Source organism: Neovison vison, chromosome 4, assembly GCF_020171115.1.
Source record: "Neovison vison isolate M4711 chromosome 4, ASM_NN_V1, whole genome shotgun sequence".
Classification (NCBI taxonomy): domain Eukaryota; kingdom Metazoa; phylum Chordata; class Mammalia; order Carnivora; family Mustelidae; genus Neogale; species Neogale vison.
In genome coordinates this window covers 139,147,894-139,168,344 of record NC_058094.1, presented here as the reverse complement: position 1 = coordinate 139,168,344, position 20,451 = coordinate 139,147,894, and the positions used below count along the sequence as shown (strand labels likewise).

Genomic DNA, 20,451 nt, shown 5'->3' with positions numbered 1-20,451 from the left:
ATATTCACTAGAGTGGTTAGAAGTAGAGCCAAATGCTCTGGAGAATTTCTGCTCTGTCAGTATGATTGGTTAAAAACCACTCTCCGTACTGGATACAATTCTCCATACCAGATGCAATTCTCCATCTAGGTTTGCAATGAGGCAACATGTATGCAACACCTGTTAAGTGTTATGTGCCAAGTACCTTATTTATAGTCTCTCATTTAATTTTCATATGCCCCCTGCTCATACATCCTTTTATCCCATCTTTTGGATTAGGAAGCTGACACCAGAAAATAATCACCCAAGTTCACAAAAGCAACAAGTGGTGGAATTGGAGCTCAGGTCAGTCTGAGTCCAACATCCAGACTCTCTGACAACACCCTTTCACCATCAGAAGAGACAATGTGACAACTTACACAAGTTATCTGATCAACTTTGTTCCTGAGTCAAATTCTTTCAAGACAATTATGCATGTTCTGCATGAGCACTTCATGCAAATCCACTTGGACACAATGTCAGATGCTTTAACAATGTTTGCACAGTGTAGTCTATGCAGACCTTTACCAGAAGGATTGATATAAAACTCTCTCCTAAGATTTGCACATCTAAACATGCTACAAAAATGAGACACTATAATTATAATTAACATTACCATAATTATTAGCAATTTGTTTGTGATTATTGTTACTCCAACATGACATTTTATTCTCATGGGACCAAACTTTTCCTTACTAATAGGAATGCAGTATTGGGGGATAACAATTGGACCTATGTCATGCTAGATCCCTAGACTGGCACCTGCCTGACCAGGTCTGCTGAAGGTCACCATCTGTGAATGACATTAAATGTCATGATGCCCACAGTAAAGATGCAGTGGGAGCATGAAATGCATATGTCAAAGATCATTTATTCCATTTTGTAAAATTATGTGGAAGGAAATGCCCAGTCTTTCATTTCGCATTCCTGCTAAAGGGTCATGCTCTGAAGTCTTTTTTTCTCATTTTGTGGTGGGGAAAACAACATGTTTGAAAATTGGGTGTTTTTCATTTTTTTCAGATAATAAAAAGTATGTACTCTAATACATGTTTCTCCTACCTTTGAACATAAAATTGTACCCTACGCTTTGTACTAGATAATCACAGGCCTTTTTTCTTCTACTTCCTTTAATGCTTTTGATCTTCTATTTTTATTCATTGCCGAACTGTACTTGCATATTTTATTTTAGGCCTTCTCAAATAGATTTTGTAAATAGGCAGTATAAATAAATGAGAAATAGTTTGTATATTAGAGCTTGTTACTGTTTCTGCCTGGAGCTTGATAGTTTAATGAGGTCTACCTTGAAGTTGACATGAAAAATGGGAGACACTACATCAAAAACTAAGCATGTACTATATGGTGACTAACATAATAATAATAAAAAAAAGAAAAATGGAAGAAGATGTTTGCAAATCCCACTCTGTGATGTAAGTACAAAACATTCAGAATTCAAACACACCGAAATGCCAGAGCATAAGAAGTAGCTTTCGTCCGCAAATTTATGCCTCATAAAACAGAGGTTGCCTTATGTTTCAGTTTGGGGAACTTCTCATTTTAAAAAATGTTCTTCTAATACTCTACTTTGATTAAACAATGTACTTGGACATGATATCAACCTAAAAAAAAAAAAAACTCAATTAAAACTAGTTTAGAGGTAGTATTAGTAAAAAAAAAAAAAATTAAGACATTTCATAGGGATTTGGTAAATATTACCTGGGACTAAGTATACCTGGGGCGCTATACTATATACTTACATTGTACATATACATAATGACAGAATAAATGAAAAAACACTTTTATTTTCTAAGTGGATAAATGTCTCTTTCAATTAAATATCCAATGATCTCATCATAAAGGTATCCCCAAACTTACATTCCGACCCTAAGATGACTCAGAAATTTGCTCTATTGTATACATTTTAGAAACATGTGAACAATCTGAACAAAATCTTTATAGAAACTTGAGGCACAAAAAGCAGTATTTCTCAGGTGATATATGTAATAACATAATTTTAATTTAGAGGCATAATCCAATGAAGATATAAACTATTTAAAGTGAATACTTGAGGGATGCTTGGGTGGCTCTGTCTGTTAAGTGTCATGACCAAGGTCATGATCCCAGAGTCCTGGGATAGAACACCTTTCCTTGGAATGCCTGATCAGTGGGAGTCTGCTTCTCCTTCTTTGTCTTCTCACTCCCAGCTCCTGTGTGTTCTCTCTTTCTCTGTGTCTCTCTCTCATGTGTGCATGCTCTCTCTCTCAAATGAATAAAAAATACAACATTTTATGAAAAAAGTGAATATTTGATTTTTATGTACATTAGTATAATTTTATATATTCAGTTATAAAACCTCTCCCTTGTTTACATCCAGACATTTCCACTGGAAACGGAGAGATCAGCTTAGGTTGAGGCTAAGAATATATGAGGTACTGCTAACTACATTCTGCTTGTTTTTAGAAACATGCAACAATGAGTCTTAGAAATTGAAAGTACTCTGCATATACTGTCCAATTGTTCCAAAGTGTCCTGTGGACTTGATCAAAATTAATACATTTTTCTATACTCCTGATTTAAGAAGAACTCCACTGGGTGATAACTGGAATTCGTAGGACTGACTTTTGTAATGATGGATCATGTCCCAACTTATGCAATAGATATTTTCTTATTTAATTTCATTTAGTTGCACAACATCTACTTGAGATGGTGGCTACATTGACAGAATGGATGGAAATAGCAATGTTAACAGAATATCTGTCTTTATAAATCGTTAACATTTTATTTTTTCCTCTTTTCCAATTTTTCCCTAATGAGCGTACATTTTTTATAACTTTATAACTTTAAGAAAGTGATAATCAATAAATCTAAATTTATTTGCTGAAGAATCATTATATAGAAAGTGATAGATTCTGACTCACACCACATTTTTCTCTGCACCACAATCTCCCCAGAAAACATTTTTTTGGACCTTCTGAATTACCTCTGTGTCACCATTATTTAATTAGATTGTAAAGTTTATATTGCAGTCAACTGGGAAAAAAACAGGACTAGAATTTTGCTTTTCAATTTGTGAATTCACATGTGCCTATGCTGACAACACAAAAAAATCACAGAATATATCATTCCTTTTATTTTTCCAAAGTTTCACGAGCCCTATGAAAATTATTTGAAAACACTTAATCAATTAGATCCTGTAGGGTAGACACATCCGTGTGAGATGTTCTCCCTCCTCCAGGCAAAATTTTATCTCTAAGTCTAATGGAGGATGAAAAAATTTACTAGGCTGAATTTGGAAAAACCAAACCTAGCTTATGACATTCTTGGATATGTTTGTGCAGTTAAATATGTCAATACCTGATATGAATTGCCTTCAGAAAAAAAAATTCAAGTTTATCAATTTTTGTCCATTCCTTTCCTTTGGTTATTTTTTGAATCTAATAAATAAGATATACAAAATTCTTTACAAATCTCTCAACACAGAAATCCCTAAGGGATTAATGGCTCTACCCCTTAGGAACTCCATATGCTCTAGCTAGTTAGCTCCTTGTTAATCCTCCAAGCTAGATCAGGCACATCTACCCCCAAGACTGGGACAGAGTCAACAACCTCTCCTAGTAACCCACTGCTATTTATGATCAAACTCGGACCAATCCTAGAACTCTGAGCCAGCACCAGCTCCTAGGCTGCTGCTCCCTACCTCCCACCCACATCACCTATGTCCTCTCTCTACCTTATAGGGAAGAATTTAACAATATCTTACCTGTAACCCTGAGCAATGTGCCAGGACCAAACACTTTTTTGTACCACGAGCCACCCCAGCCCAGGTACACTGTCTGAAAAGCTTTTACAGAAAACTTCCTGTGTGCCTCTTTAAAATGTGCCTGTATTCTTTCAATATTTCTATAAATATATATATAAGTAAACACTGCTAACATTAAATAAAGATGAATCTCAAGGAAACTCACATTACATATGAACTTAGTCAAGAATGGATGACCTGACCCCTCTCTGCCTGGACAGCTTGCGTTTGTCTTTTCCATCTCAATCACACACATTGGAGAGTCTGATTTTACCTTTAGTCACCATGTTCCGGAAACTTCTAAATATTTTTTCTTAAAACGTTTTCATGTATCATATCAGTTCTTTTCCTAGAGTATAATTTATAGTTACTATTTCTGTGATTTTTAACAAGAATAAAGATATAAATAATATTAAGAAATAAATATTTAAAAATTAAAGAATTTTTAAGTTAATATTTAAAAATTTAATATATGAATATTATATATATATATATATATATATATGTATAATCTCTACACACTGAAGAGTGGTTATCTGGCTTGATTATAAATTAAATTCTTTCCAGAATTTAGCCTTCGCTGATACAAGAACAGATAAGTTATTAAAGAGTGAGAAATATTAACCCATTTACTGCTGAAAAACTGTTCTTTGAACTTCAGATTGCCCTAACAAGTTCCAAGATATTGATTTAAAACCCTGAGCTGCTCATGAGAAGATCTTAATTCAGTTTGGTCTTTTTGTTGCTTTCCCAGCAGGAGTACAAAGGCAGTCTGAGTTCTGCAGCTGAGTCCTACATATAGTACAACTGCTCCTGTTCTTCTGCCAGCTTCCATAGTTCTAGCAGATTTGATGCACATGCATAAAGATTGAAAGGAATAGTGTCAAAATGACTTGTCCCTTTATAAAAAATACCCTAAGCATCACATTATGAGAATTTAATAAATGCATATTCAACATGACTTACTTGATGTCTTGGGAGGAAGAGAAGCAATTTTAGTGCCATGATTAGAAACAGAAGCATTGTTTTCTGCATGAGGAGTCATACAAATTTTGAGCTATCACTATTACACATTCAACTGCATAGTCTATTTAAAAGGTCAGACTACAAAAGACTATATATTCAGAATACATTTATGGCTTAAAGTTTCTCATAGCGTATAATTGTTAGACCATGCAATAAGGAACAAACAAGTATCTATTGGGTCCCAAACTTAGCCATAGTAATTATTCATGTAAATGTAGGCAAATAACTCACTCTCTAAGCCTCAGTTTCCCATCAGTGAAATTGGAATAAGAAGATCCCCTGTATAATTCTCTTAAGGATTGAGACAAGACACAGAAACAAGACAGTATGGTGTCTGACTTTCACTAAATATTAGTTAATAGTATTATTGTCTTTAATTGAATGGTTTGGGGCACTGTAATCAAGTTTTCCACTAAAAAAAAATGTAGATTTTATAAGCAATAAGTTTTTATTATATAAATTAAGAAAGCAAAGGAGTTCCTGAACCTGACATTTTATGTGTCTGGCAATTACAGGCCAAAATACATGGGACTCCATCAAGGTGCAATCTAGAATACTTATCCACTAGCTACAAGCTTTTTGAGTGTTGTGACCTTGTCTTGTGCATCCTTTAACCTCTAGTGTCAAGCATAGAAACTGTCTTCAATAAATGAACAAACAAGGATGTAAAACCATGCTGACAGCTTCTTTCCATGGACTCTGGAGATGAAATGGTTTTCTGAGCTCACAAATTCTATTAAACTGGACCATCTCTAGGCAATATTACAAAAGCCACCAGAGCACGGATTTTGACTAAATCAGCCTATCCACTAAGAAACTAGAGTAATAACATTATGTTGATTTATTGATGATCTATAATTATACACTGGAAAAGTAAAATTTTTTGCTCTGCTCTTTAAGATGAGATCAAAACCAATCATATAGGTTGCAGATTATTAGAGAAAGGAACACTATTCATTAAGTAGGAGCTTCATTAAGATTATAGGTATTTCATCAAAGAGTGTCTCACTTAAAAGGCCACCTACATGAAAAACATCATGAACAAATAACTTACACAAATATGTCACAGGTATGGTCTCAGAATCATTTTAATTTCAAGCCTGCATCTATAGTATTGTGTGTATATTTTCTACAAGTAGAATTTCAATATGCTCGCAAGCAAGAAAGTAAATAAACCATCCACAAAGTAGTTTTATTTCCATATACTGAGACATTTTGTCATGGTATATGGAAACATTTTTTAGCTGCAAAATTACTAAGTGCTAAGTTGATTCTACATGTTTTTTCTAAAAAGCATCTATCAGCTTTTCATTCATAGTACCTAAAAATAACAAAGTTACTTACCAGGAGAAGTTTTTGTAAGCTTAGTTCCTTCTACAAATATCTTGAATCAGCCTGGTTAACGGTTACCACACTGGTTAGAGCTTCTACAGAAATGAAAGCCTTCCCCTGAGGTTCACGTCAAGGACAGCAGGTAGAAAACTTGTACTGACAGTTTGGTCTTTCGAGGCCATTAAAAGTTCTAGAATATAGGCTTCATGGCATATGATATTTTATAAATTTTCCTCTGATTAGTTAATCTAAATGTCTGCTTTGATGGAGGCAACAATCAAGGAAAATGCTCAAAGAAAATAGAAATGAATAAAGCAAATAAACAGGAAGAGAAAGAGAGGGCGGGAGGGAGAGAGAGAAAGAAATAGAAAAAGGAAGGAAGGAAGGAAGAGAGAGAGAATGAGAGGGAGGGAGGGAAAGAAGGGGAGGGAGTAAGGGAGGGAAAGAGAAAGATAGTGAAATAAGAAAGGAAGAAAGAAAGAAAGAAAGAAAAAGAAAAGAAAGATCAGGATCAAGTGGTCAACCAATGACTTTTCTAACTTACCAGAAACAGTGCTCAGGGAATTAAGAGGTTTTGATTTCCAGGTGTTCAAGTGTGTGAAACTGCTCAGAGACGCATCAACGGAAATCTCTTCTGTTCTCACAAACATCAGCCTATTGTGTCAGCAGTTTACAGCTATATTTCTGAGGGGGACAGGGTTCACTAACTGAAAAAGCTAACATGTCAACAGAAATATACTTGGGAAATGTGGACAATGGTCTCCATTTTTTAGTAAGCCACTTTTGCCATTCAGCAACACAAAGCTTTACCAGGGAAAGCAAAAGGAGAAAATACTTTCTGTGATGATAATATTTTCCTGGAATAAAGGGGAAAAAATTGTAGAATTTTATCTCCCATAGAAAAACATATTCTTTATTAAAACTGAAATTGGAAAACAAACCCTCTCTTATCTTGAAAGAAGAAGCATCTTGGAAGCCATTCTGTGATCTTTGGAAATATACCTGGACCTTGCCTTTGTGGATAACTAGCTTTGGACAAGACATTTGCCCTTCCTGGTTTCCCACATCCCATCCTCTGTGTGAGCATTAAGCTGCGTATGCAAAAAGCCCTTTTTTTTCCAACAGCTTATGAAGCTGTGATTAAGAGCCAGAAAGGGTCTGCTGTGGTTGCTCAAGTGAGAAAAGAGTTGAGGATTAGTAATGGAGAAGGTTTCCTTACAGATCCCTTCTGACTCTGTGACATTGCAAGATCTCAGCATGCACAATAGCTCGGGGGGTGGGGGGGGAGTTCCTGAGACTTAATGACCTTAAGGGTTATCAAGGAAAAGACTCTTATCTGAACCCAAGCAGGAAATGGGCATGTGTCATTCATCATCTTGGAAGAGCTATCCAGGATTAATTTCAGCAGTTCTCCTTTTTGTTGGTACCACTGCCAAATGGGCTCTCCAAGGACCTGCATCATATGTGCATGCTTCTGTGCTGTTCTGGCAAAGGGGACTTGATCCTGAGAAATTCTCGTTTTGCGATCTTCATTGGAAAAGCTAAGGAGAGAAATAAGAAGCAATTGCATAAATTGACAGTGGACATGAAAACAGTGAACCAAAGAGACAGGAGTGTAGTCAACCTGCAAATCAAGCTGGAGACACATGTCCATTCATGGGGTTGGCGTTGCCCTGGAGTAATCAGAATTTTCTCCAGGATGGGCATACATCAGGACTGGGGAGGTGGTTGCAAACTTGTTCTTCAGAGGCCAGGAAGTTTTGTTTTAAAGGAAGTTTTGTTTTAAAACCAATGAAACCAATGAATGTTTTAAAACCAATGAAAGACCTTCACAGTAAGATATGTCTCAGTGGCATTTTACTATGTTCCTGGCATAGAAAACTCTCAGATCCCAGGTGACTGCACCAAAACACCCCTGTTACAATAACTCAATGTTATTTTCCTTTTGGGGACAACACTTTCACTTTTTTTCCTTTAGGTTTTACTTCAAACCCACCTATCCTTGAACTCTTTTTCTCTCTGAGTTATGGCTTTCTCACCATATTTGGTAAGAGTATGGAGAAGTATAAGGCTATCAGAAAAACAGACAAAAAGACCTATTACTGTATATAATAACAATGACATAATAATCCCACAATGTTATGCAGGACTTTATGCATTTTATATACATCATAAAATGAAATTTATACACAACTTTATACATTTTATAGATCAGTAGTCTGAAGAAAATTCATAAATTTGGAAGAATTTGAACAGTTATTATAGTTATTACTTAGGTGTTATGATATGACAACACTCTGTTGTGAATAAGAAAAATTGTGGAGGAAAAAAAAATCCTTTGTTTTACTGCCTTGGACTCTCTTCCTATTCACAATTCTTAGCTTTCCAAAAGAAAGCAAACTTTACTGTTGTTCGGAGGACAATGTAAGTTTTGACATTTAAAGAGTCCCTGAGTTTCTGTGTTAGCTGAGCTGGGTCAGTGAAGCAGTTCTGTTGTAACGGGAAAGGACCCTGTGATGTGTTGACCCTGTGCTAGACCTGTCTGTATGTCACATTCTTCAGTCCCTGACAACCCTGATGAAGTTCTCGAACCTAGGTGAGGTTCAGTGGGGTGAGGTTCGGAGCCAACGGCTAAAGAAAGAATTCTTAAGACGTCTCTGGTGTAAAAAGGTGGTTTATTAGAGCACGGGGACAGGACCCGTGGGCAGGCAGAGATGCGGCTGCCCTGGGCCTGTGAGGAGTGTCTGGTTATATACACAGGAGTTGGGTAGGTGAGGACAAAGGGCTGTTCAGAAGAGCTATTGGGGCAAAGAATACTATCAGGATATTGAAGGCCTGGTTACTATCAAGCCAAGGCCACTTTCCCTCTAATGAGGCACTAACATAAAGACAGTTGGGAGTCTCCTGGTGGAATGTTACATTCCTGCTATCAAACGTCCTTGTTAGTGAGATTTAGGTTTTGAAAGAAGTTTAACTTTACTTACTTTTCCTTCTACCTCCGTCTCCTTCGGTTTTTTTATGGAGGGGAGGATGACGTTAGGGCCTGAGGAACTGAGTTATGTGTCTTTGGAAATTGGGCTATTGATAAGGTAACTTCTTTGTTGTAAATCTCAAGGACATTTGTAACCAAGAGAGACTCCTGCCTTGCAGGACTGTGATCTCTGCAAGATAACCATTTGCTCTTCCTTAGGGCAGTCAGGGGTGCCTGTGAAATGTCACACATATTACCAAGGGGAGTGGGTGGAGAGGGGGTGCAAGGCACCAGCCCCTGCTCCGTTCTCAGCCAGCCTCCTACTCCCTCATCAAGCCCATGAGAAAGACTGAGTACCATTCCTGGATTGTGACAGTTAAGTGGCTGAGCAAGAATTCAAACAAGTTCTCTATCACTCCAAAGGCTTTGTAATTTCCATCATTCATTCATTCATTCATTCATTGTATAATATTGTACACACTGGGATGGCTTCCTTCCTGGGAAACTTCTTATAGATGGAGAAACAGAAAAAATTCACATGTCCAAAAGCCAACTTAGTCCCCACAGAAGTAAGGATAAAAATAAAGTGACGTTGGGTCACTCAGGATTAAGTAGTCAGGAGTAGGCTGGATTTGAAGCTTGTGGGTGTTGTGTTATGAGGGTTTGAATTTGTTCTTATCAGAGTCCAGACACCTAAAAGTCCTTTAGTGTATTTTGTCTTTGTCTCTTCACCTGTCTTTGAGTCCTCTCCTGTTCTGCTCCCCAGAAAGAGTCTGTTTCTCGAAGCTTTCTGAGCTCTGTCCCACTCTGCCTTTTGCCCAAGGTTTGGTAATGTGGTAGTAATATGGTCAGGGAAGCAGACATTCTCTGATATTTTTACTAAGTTCTAATTTTAAGCAGATATGGTGAAACTGGGTCTTAAAGACATGGCCTTCACAAGTATTCCTGCCTCTTTTCCAGAGGTGGAACATTTTCAATCCTCGTCTCCCTCCCCCATCTGCAGGAGGTTCCCACCAACTTCAAGCTGAGGTTGGATGCCCTTCCTTGAGCAGATGAAAGCGTGTAACTTTTGGACAGAGGGGAGATTTTTGGGGAAAACTTTCTGTGGTTGTCTCCTCTGCCTTCCTTCAACTGTCATGGGATTCCACCAGGGCCTTCCTCTGCAATGAAGTCACTTTTTTCTATGGTGGGTAGATTAGGTCTGGATGGATCATAGCTCTTGTACCCCTCCTGCAGCACCAAGAGAAGCTTTCTCTAGATTGTCCCTGATCTTCCATGTAAGAATTTTGTGGGGTTCTGGAGAAGACACAAAAATACCCCTTATATATTCCTAAGGTTCACACTCTTCCTCCAGCCTATGGAGCTTTTATTATTGCATTAACAAATTCTACTTGAATCATCTGATCAGGTGAATGTGTTTGACAACATCTGTCCAAGGTAAGCAAAGGCTCACCTCCTGTTTCTTCCTGCAAGTGCCTGTCTGTCTCCAGTTTTTCTAAAATTCATATACACTGCAACCTCAATTCCCTGAACGACTCAAACAAATTATTGTTTCATTCCTACTTTTTTGAATATTATTGTAAAATTGTAGCAGTGCCATTTTCATCTCTCTACATCTCTGAACTCAGGTGGCTCCTGTGCCATATATTTTGTTTTGTTGTTGTTTTTCTATTTTCCTCCCATTAAAAGTCTAAAAAGCCTGGGCACCTGGGTTTTTCAGTCAGTTAATCCTCCTGCTCAGGACATGATCCCAGTGTCCAAGGGTTAAGTCCAGCATTACCTGCCTCTGCCTCTCTCTCTCTTTTTTATTCTCCTTGCATTTTGCTTGTTTTGTTAATGGCATTGATTATTTTTCTTGAAGAACATTGACCTATAATTTTGTAGAGTGTCTTATATTTTGAAATTAAAAAAAAATTTTCCTCAAAAAATCTTTCTTAAAGATAAATAATAAATTAAAATAAAATTCAGAGAAGTAACTTTTAGGTGATTTTAGCCTAAATTCTAGTATTTGTCTTTTCCATTGTTAAATTGGGTTCATTTCCTTACTGAGTTGTGACATTTCTCTTAGTACTCTTGATGAGGGAGCAGGAAGCTGGTTGAAGACAAAGCAAAAGCTGGCACCTTGCACCCCCTCTCCACCCGCTCCCCTCGGTAATGTGTGTGACATTCCTCAGGCACCCCTGACTGCCATCAGTGAGAAACAAATAGATAACTTTGCAGAGATCACAATACTGCAAGACAGGAATCTCCCAACTATCTTGATGTTAATGGATTGCTAAAAGACAACAATGGTCTTCTGGCACCTTATAGACCCTCTTTAGCATATGAAAGGTCCGTTGAACCCTCCCTTCCCCTCACCTTCCCCCAACCACAAGGTACCTAGCCTGCCATCTCTCACAACCTGGGCAGCAGCTCTTCCTGCCCACGGGTTCTTCATGGAGTAAACTTTGTCAATATTTTCTCTTATTTCATCTTGAATTTTAGTTATAGTTACAAACTCATTTCATCACACTTTGTTGCACAGAAAGGGTCATCAAATGTTCTCTGCAGGATCTGATAACAAGTATTTTATTTAGTTTTTTGGCCTAAGGTCTCTGTTTTGAGTCCTCACATCTACCATTGTAACACAAAAGCAGTCATAGACAGTTAGGAAATGAATAGGCATGGAAGCAGTCCATAAATGTCAGCAGGTGTTCTATTTGTATTACTAAAAATAAAAAAAGAGAAGAGTAGGTTATAGGTTTTGTTTCATATTTTGCTATATTACATTCAAATATGCCAGAATAACCCACATAAGCGATGTAAACTCTGAATATAGTGAGCATTAGATATGGTCCAAGCACTTGGAAGAATTTTGTGTGTATAATTTAAGTTACCCCCCTAAACAGTTTCTTCAGTTAAATATGATTATATTTTCTATTTTCAAGTGAGGAAAATGAATCAAGGATATTTTAAGCAATTTATCTAGAGTAGGACAGTATGGGCAGGATGGATATGTCACAAATGGTCATTGAGGAAACACTGAGAAATAAGGAAACAAAATAAAAATAAATGTCACTCACAGTATATTATTCTAGGGCAATGATTGATAAACATGTTCAATAGAGGGCCAAATGGTCAACATTTCAGGCTTCCTGGGTCTCTGTTGCAACTCCTCAACTCTGCCTTTGTAGTGCAAAGCAGCTGTAGACAATTCCTAACCACAGGTCAAGGCTTTGTTTCAATAAATGTTTACAAAACTGGGGCTTGCCTGGCTGGGGAGCCTTTGCAGACCCCCTCTTCTATGGTAAATACTATTGTCATTATGGTTAATTGTAGATTTTTAGTTTTTCTTTTCTTTTCCTTTCTTTTTTTTTTTTTTTTTTTCAGGGAGTTATAGAGCTGTAATGGTATTAGATCGGAAAATATAAATATATAACAATTTTAAGTATTATATATACAATTATATTTTACATTTTTATATAAATAATGTCATTATTAAATACAAAAACAAACAAAAAAAATATTGACAACATTAGTGCTGAAAATACTGACTCTACCTTTGCCCTCCATCTTGATCAAGTCCTCTCCTGGGGTACATGTTCTGGGCCTCTTGGAGCTTAACATTCACACTTAAGAAATGCCCAAATCTGAGGAAACTTGCTCCGACCCTCACTGAATTTTTAAATTTCATGCATAATTTTTCTAAAAACAGGTTTTCAGTGTCTACATAGTATCTTGTCACTTCAATGCCACGTAAATAAGGCAGTCCTTTTGATGAGGGAGTAGGAGGCTGGCTGAGGACAGAGCAAAAGCTGGCACCTTACACCCCCCTCTCCACCCGCTCCCCTCCATAATATATGTGGCATTCCTCAGGCACCCTTGACTGCCATAAAACAATAAATAGTTAACTTGCAGAGATCACAATTCTTCAGGACAGGAATCTCCCTTGCTCTACAGATGTCCTAGAGATCTACAAACAGAGAGCTTACCTTGTCAATAGCACAAATTTCCAGAGGCAAATAACTCTCAGTTCCTCAAGCCCTAATGTCTCCCTCCCATCATAAACCAAACTGGAGGAGGCTGAGGTAGAAGGGAATGTAAATGATAGCAGGATCATAATACCCCACCAAGAATCTCCCAACTATCTTGATGTTAATGCCTGACTTAAAGAGGACATTGATCAGGCCTTAAGGTCAAGGCTCCCCACCCACCTTCTAGGCCCTCTTTAACATAAGAAAACTCTGTTGAAACCTCCCATCCCTTCCCCTCACCTTCCCCCAACTGCAAGGTATATATATAACCTGCCATCCCTCTTGACCCAGGGCAGCAGCTATTCCTGCCCATGGGTCCTGTCCCCATGCTTTAATAAACCACCATTTTGCACCAAAGATGTCTCAAGAATTCTTTCTTGGTCATCGGGTCTGGACCTCAGCCCACCGAACCTCACCTAGGTTCTAGAACTTCATCGCTTTCACTCCTATTCATCATTGTAGCGTTTCATGGATGTCCTGTGCTGAAAAGTCACAGTGGCTCCATTACCCCATGTGGGCAATTCAATACATTAATGTACTGCTCTTCTGAGGAATAAATAAAATAGTCTTTGTAAAATATTCAAAACAGATACTCTGAGAAGCTTAATCCCTCTTTTCTTTCACTTCTTTCTTGAAAGAGTTCATTGTTCTCTGGCTTCATATTTCATTCAGGGGGTCTTCTGACCTTTTTTCTGTAGATGTGGTAGGAGACAGGAGAGGCCTTGTTGAGACCTAGGCCCTCAGATTCATTCTCCTGGAACCCACCAGTCAAGAATCATGATGGGCAGGGTATGGGACACGAAGATTCTCAGTTTGCCCATGAGAAGGTTCTGACACTGCTGGGTTAGGAATTCATGTTGCATCCATAACATCTCTGCCTTTGATAGCACCACCTGATTCTTAGAAGGAGAAACAGAGAATGAAGATGTTGTCATGATCTCAGGGAACCAGAGGTAAACTGTGCATGGTAACTATGTGGTCATATCTCCAATAACCACAAGTATCAAGTTTTTCTGAAGTAAAGGACTTTCCTCTGATTGGAAAGTGGACTCTAAGGAGATGGGGGAGGAGGCTTTGTAATTTCACACATTGCTTGTGTGTATCACTATATTGATGGAGACCATCCAGCTACTAACTACAGAATTTTATTCTCAACCATGATTTTTAATCTTAGTAATTTGTGAAAGACCTTCACCATCTTTTCTTGACAAATAAAAGGAGCATATATTATCCTTTTTAATCATCTGATCTGTATTCAGGATTTTTATTTTCCTTGCAGAATCCTGGAGAAAAAGTTCTTATAGGTGTTTCCACCATGTTGGAGGTGCCTGATGTACTCAGGACATGTTCCAATGGCATAGTGCTCCTTTTGTCCTAGTATTGACCCTGAATGTGGAGTGAGGTGTTGCTTCTACCTCTGTGGCACGGGATTTATACCTTGGCATCTTCTGTAACTAAGACAACTTCCATTTACATAGGGATATAATAATCAGTGGATTCCTTCAATATGGCCATAGGATGGTAATAAAAGCATGGAATTTTTATGTTTCAAATATCGTTCTACCTCCAAAAACTATAATGCCCATGAATAAAATTGGAAAGTAATAATAAATACTTATGTAGTCTCTATACGCCTTTACTGTCTTCATTTTGAATCATTTAGGTACTAGAAATCTCTCTCTACTGTGCATTACCAGACAAATGGGTTTTCCTTGGTACATTTCACTATGTATTTTCCAGGTTTCCTAACAGCCTAATTTGGGAGGATAATTTAGTGGGATTCCCTTGTATTGTCCTGCAAACTGCTTACATTTGTACAATAATTGTCAACCTCATATGGGCTCACCGTGTGAACAGAATCTAAGATGTTTTCCTGCCAACCTCAGGAAATACAACAGAGAGAGAGACTCAGACTGGGCTCCCATCTCTGCAGCCTCTGTGGTTGCCCATATTGAGAAGGATGTGGGTGGGTCAGACCTGAAGATGGTTCTTGTGCAGCTTCTCTTGGCAACTCTGATGCTGTGGGTCCTAATCCAGCTCCTACAGAAGTACATGGCCTCATCTTGTTTCCTTAGGAAATTAATTTTCAAGGTTGAAGTGGAAGTTTGTTGTTCTTCCCACTTAAGTGACCCTAGGTAAGATGTGTTGAGACAAATGTGAGATATCCTATCCCTGATCTTGCTTCAGCAGTACCAATAGATGATTTCTTTGTTAATGTCCTCAGTGGTAACCTTGCAAGATATACGGGCACACTCATCTCTTGCTCTGGAGATTGATTTTTGTGTTGCTCAAACTTTAGCTGCCCAAAGCCAACTGCAAGCAAAGAGAAATTCCCAAGAAAAAAATTATATGGAAAAAAAGCAACAATAAATATTTTCCTGAGTTTCTTCTGTAGACTGAAGTTCCTGGGGCACAAGTCATAGGCCTGGGAGACAAGAAAATGAATGCTTTCAGCTGTGACATCTAGTTGGCCGAGCTGGCTCCCCTGTGATAGGGTAAGAAGTGAGGTTCCTGTTACAGAACTCCTCAGGTCAGAGGCTGAAGGGTGGGGTTGCTTCAAGTTTCTCAGAAGAAGTGGTGGCTTAGATATTTCTGTGGGTTGTTCCTGATCTGTCCCAGATGTGAGCAGGTCTGGGGCATCCTGTGTCCCTGTGTAAGTGGGCTCCCAATCTGGAAAGAAATTCCTGGTAAATGGATCTTTTGGGGGTGTGGCAGGATTATTCTCACACCCACTCAACCATTCCCCTGTAATCTCATACTGCAGAACCTTGCTCAGAAGCATGAGGACAGGCATTTTATATAGAAAAGTCAATTGATGGTTTATTGGCATTTTATTTATTCTCTGAAGACAGCTAATCTCTGCAATTGTGTTGTAACACATTGGAAAGATTTGTGTCACTCAATGTTCAATATTAATCTACCTCTGCGGTCGGGGACAATGTAGGGTTCCTTGTATTTTCCTGCAGTGAAGAAGTGGTTTAGTTCAATAATCAATAGACGCCAATTGATCTGGTTCACTGCCTCTCTCTGCCACCTCACCCTGTACCAGCTGTGTGACCTGGACAAGTCACTGACCCCTTAGTACTTCAGTGATCTCAGGAGTCAGACGTTCTTGCTAATACTGCAAGAGAACATTTCCGTGATCTGTGTTAACGAGTAACATGTGCTGAAATGTGAGAACATGGAGAGAGAACTCGGACACACTCACCCATACCCAGCCCCCCTACACCTTTCTTCCACACACATGCAGGTAGGCTTTTCTGCTCTTGGCAGGTTCTCTCTCCTCTTTCACAGGGAGAATTATGAGACTGACGCGCTACCTACTGCGCTAACGAGGCACCTTCACAGGGAGAATTAACAGTGGCCCAATATGGTGGCCTATCAAACAACCTCAATGAATTCTGAGCTCTGTTGTGATGACCTCATGCTGGCACCAATCTCCCCACACCTCCCAGCAAAGGGAACTTGCTCCAATTCCAATCCACTGGACCTCTAGTGTTCATGTAAGGAATTGCAGTCCTTAAACCTTTTGGTGAATTCCAGTTCAGAAGGCATGAACTTAATACCTTTGGCTCAACATTAAGCCTAAATTCATTAAGCTCTAAATTTTTTAGTTTTAAAATGGACCAATAATAATTAAATTACAGAATGACTTTTTTTTTTACATGCAATAATAATGGCACACAGTGATTCCTTGTCCTAGAGTGAACTTTACCGACGTATTGAGTCTCTGGATGCTGAGATGATGGACAATGGTACAGCCTGTGTGCTGTCAGCCCCCACAGAAGACTTTCATTCCAAGAACACTTTGAAAGCAGAGCTCCTGAGGTCAACTGGAAATATGTGCAAGTATAATACAAGATGGCTTCCTGGAAAGCTCCAGAGGTTTCAGACCAGGGGAGACTGAGACTGGGGAGCTAGTGGTGGGCTGATTGTGGTTGCTGCTGTAGGGAAGGATGTGGATGGTACAGACCCAGAAGATCTTCTGTTAGTTGTCTTCACAGTTCTAGGGTAGTAAGTATCATTGGCACAGTAGTAAATGACAACATCCTCTTTTTCTATGAAATTTATGGCAGGGATTGAAATAAAAATTTGAGAAGCATTTCACCTCAGCTTTGCTCTATCCACCTACATGACTTTGAGTTGGGATTTTTATTAACATTTCAAAAATCCGGTGCTCCAAAGCCTGATTGTGTTTTGCCCCTACCAGTGAATGACTACCTTTTCAAAAATAGTTCTGGATTTCTTGCAATATATGTCAATATTTTTCTTTACTTAATTTTTTTCCTTTACCTTTGTGAAATGTGTATATGGAAATATTCCATCTTTGATGGAACTGTAAATAAAAGAAGAGCATTTCCAATGAACTTCCTGTTGAAATATTTTATTTATTTGAGAGAGAGACACAGACAGAGAGAGTACGAGAAAGGGGGAAAGGGAGAAGCATATTCCCTGCTGAGTAAGGAACCCAACTGTAAGACTCAATTCTAGGACCCTGGGATCATGACCTGAGACAAAGGATGACACTTAACCAACTAAGCCACCCAGGCTCCCCAAACTTCTAATAATTATAAGAAACATTACCAAATTTCTTTGCCTTCTCATCCAGATGGAAATGGTCCAGGAGTGTGACTCAGGAGCCCAGAAGAAGAAGAAAGTGAATACTTTCTTCTTGGCAGATGATACCCCATCTGCCAGGCTGTGTCCTACAGAAGCAGGCAGGATAGTGGGTGCCTGGTGGCTGGATGCCTCCTGCCTTAGTGGCGGGAGGGCATGGCCTGAAATGGGGAGGATGAAAAAAGTGGTTGGTAAGGTCGATTGCTGGCCCTTTAGTGCTCACTGCAGACTTGTAGGGAATGAGGGCATTGTGTTTTGTAGGCTTCTTGCTGCTGTGCCCATCTCAAAATAAGACTGGTGGTATCTGGAGAACTGTTGGCATAAATGTGAAGGGACTATGAAAGAATCTTGATTTCTGTGGAAATGAGAATTGTTTCTACTTGTGAGGAGCTATTTAATGAAAATACTTTCTCAATATAATATTTTAAAATATTGCATGTTTAATAAATACTAACTTTCAGAAGAGGAAATATTTAGGGCACCTGGCTGGCTGAGTTGGTAAGTGTCTGACTCTTGATTTTGACTCAGATCTCAGAGTCTTAAGATTGAGCCACACATTGGGCTTGTACTGAGTGTGGAGCCTGCTTAAGATTCTCTCTCCCTCTGCCTCTCCCCACCTCTCTAAAAAATGAGCTAATACTTAGGGAGTATTTTTTATTCTTGAAGTTTCATTCTAGATGTCCTTAACCTTGTCCATCCTCATCACAATTACTTGATATGGATGCTTGTAAGTTTTCATTCCATAGAACAGGACACCAAGGGTCAGAGGAGTGACAATTGAATCAAGGAAATTCACAAAGCTGCTACATAGGACACGTGTTTAAATATCATCCTTGATGAAACAGAAAAAAAAGACAAAGATGAAGATAAAAAATTCCCTTGAGCATCTCACCAGGAGCAAAAACTCTCTCCATTATGGTCTCTGGATTTCTCGATTTCTTCTTTGAAGATAAATGGACATAAATGTTGTTTTGTGGGCTGCAAATTCCTTGATGAGTCACAGGTGCAATACACACAGGGTTTTGCAGCCTTCTTCTTTCAGTTCACGTCATATTCTGAGCAACTCACCACGTCACTGAAGCATTTCTTCATGTCATTTAGGAGCTGCCTGTATCTCTGCAAATTTCTTAATCTCTTTCTGCCTCAAAAATCCTCATCTGAAAATAGATGTGATAGCAATCCTATCACAGAACTTAGTGTACATTAAATAACTAAGAGTCTTTCAGCCTAATAACTGCTAGTCCAGGTTCTAAAGTACAGTAAACTTTTGATAATAATTACATATGTTTTCTACTACTATCATTCCACAAATTCAATATCCTCATACTGTCAACCATTATTATTTACACCAAATTTTCATGTGAAAAATCTTTGGTGACCCCTTTGAAGTACTATCCTTGAAAATCAGTTACATATTATTAGTACTTTATGTTTACTCATTTATTTTTCCATATTCCTGATTTCCTCCATCTTTTCTTCAGCAAAGCTTTTTAGCTTGCCTTTAATGATTTCCATATAGTTTTCTCTAAATGTATGCATGTCTTAAAACTTGAAACAGTTTTGCCTAAAACTTATGTGTGGCTCTGTCACATACCATGTGGAGTTGATGTGAACTCTGGCTTGAGTCCTGCCTGTGGAGAAAAGAGAAGAAGAAACCAGGATGGCTGAGTTTTCCTCCTGAGGCAGCTGTTCTATTTTCCCTCCTTTCCAATAAATACCATTTCTGAAGTGATCCATACTGGGTAGTTGAATGTTGTGGAGGTGGAGGACGGTAGACCAGAAGGTCAATGGCCTACAACTAAGAAGACTGACTCTTTCTATGTAGGAAGTTTCATCCTGGGAATGAAAAGGACTAGGAGACAGAAGGAAGGCACCCACAGTCACTCTGGAGAGAGGTCCCCTGGTCCACCATGGCTGCTAAGCATTTCCTTATAGTCCCTGTGTCTGTATTTGTGTTTATGGCTGTGTGTATCTATATGTGTGTGTGCATGGATGAGTGTGCAAATGCATTTGCATTGCTTTCTGTCCTGCGTGTTTGTGCATATGTGTGTCTCAGTGCATGTGTTGTATTAAGAGGTAGCAGTTGTGTGAATATGTCTAATTGGGGGAGCCCACACTTTCTACCTGACTATAGCTTAAGGAAGGCTGAGGAACAGTATCTGACATTTTTCTTTCCTATAGTGGGAAAAAATTCATTCTTTCACTCAGATTCATAACGTGTGGTATTTCCTGGACATAGACAAGAGTTTCAGATGCTAGGAGCTAAGAAGGAAGATAAATGGTCATTTCAGAAACATTCATGGAAAAATGTGTTTTCCCAACTTGAATAATTTCAAACATGGAAGTAAATGAAGGCAGAATTTATCTTTTATTTATTTTTTTAAATACTTTCAAAAATAGAGATTTTATTTTCTTTATTTTTCATAACTTTAATAGCTTTCAATATTGAAGGCATTTTATACATAATAGGTGAACACATTGGCTCCATTATCTCATTTAATCTTCACAAAGCCTATTAAGTGGGTGATTTTAGTTTTGGTTCCATATTTCATATGAAAAATGGAGGCCTTGGTCACACCAGTAATTTTATCAAAGGTCTGACATGAGTAAGTGGCCGAGCAATAATTTGTACCAGAGGATCTATAACTAGAACCCACAATCTTAAATAAGATATTTTA

At 38.4% G+C, this 20,451-nt stretch overlaps 1 gene segment (V, D, J or C); it reads right to left on the bottom strand.

Annotated features, from left to right (window-relative positions):
* Positions 1-20,451, bottom strand: part of LOC122904009 — a 55,402-nt gene that overhangs the window by 24,315 nt on the left and 10,636 nt on the right. Inside the window, 1 exon segment of the C gene segment in view lies at positions 3,776-3,826. Within this exon segment, the coding sequence occupies positions 3,776-3,826 (51 nt within the window).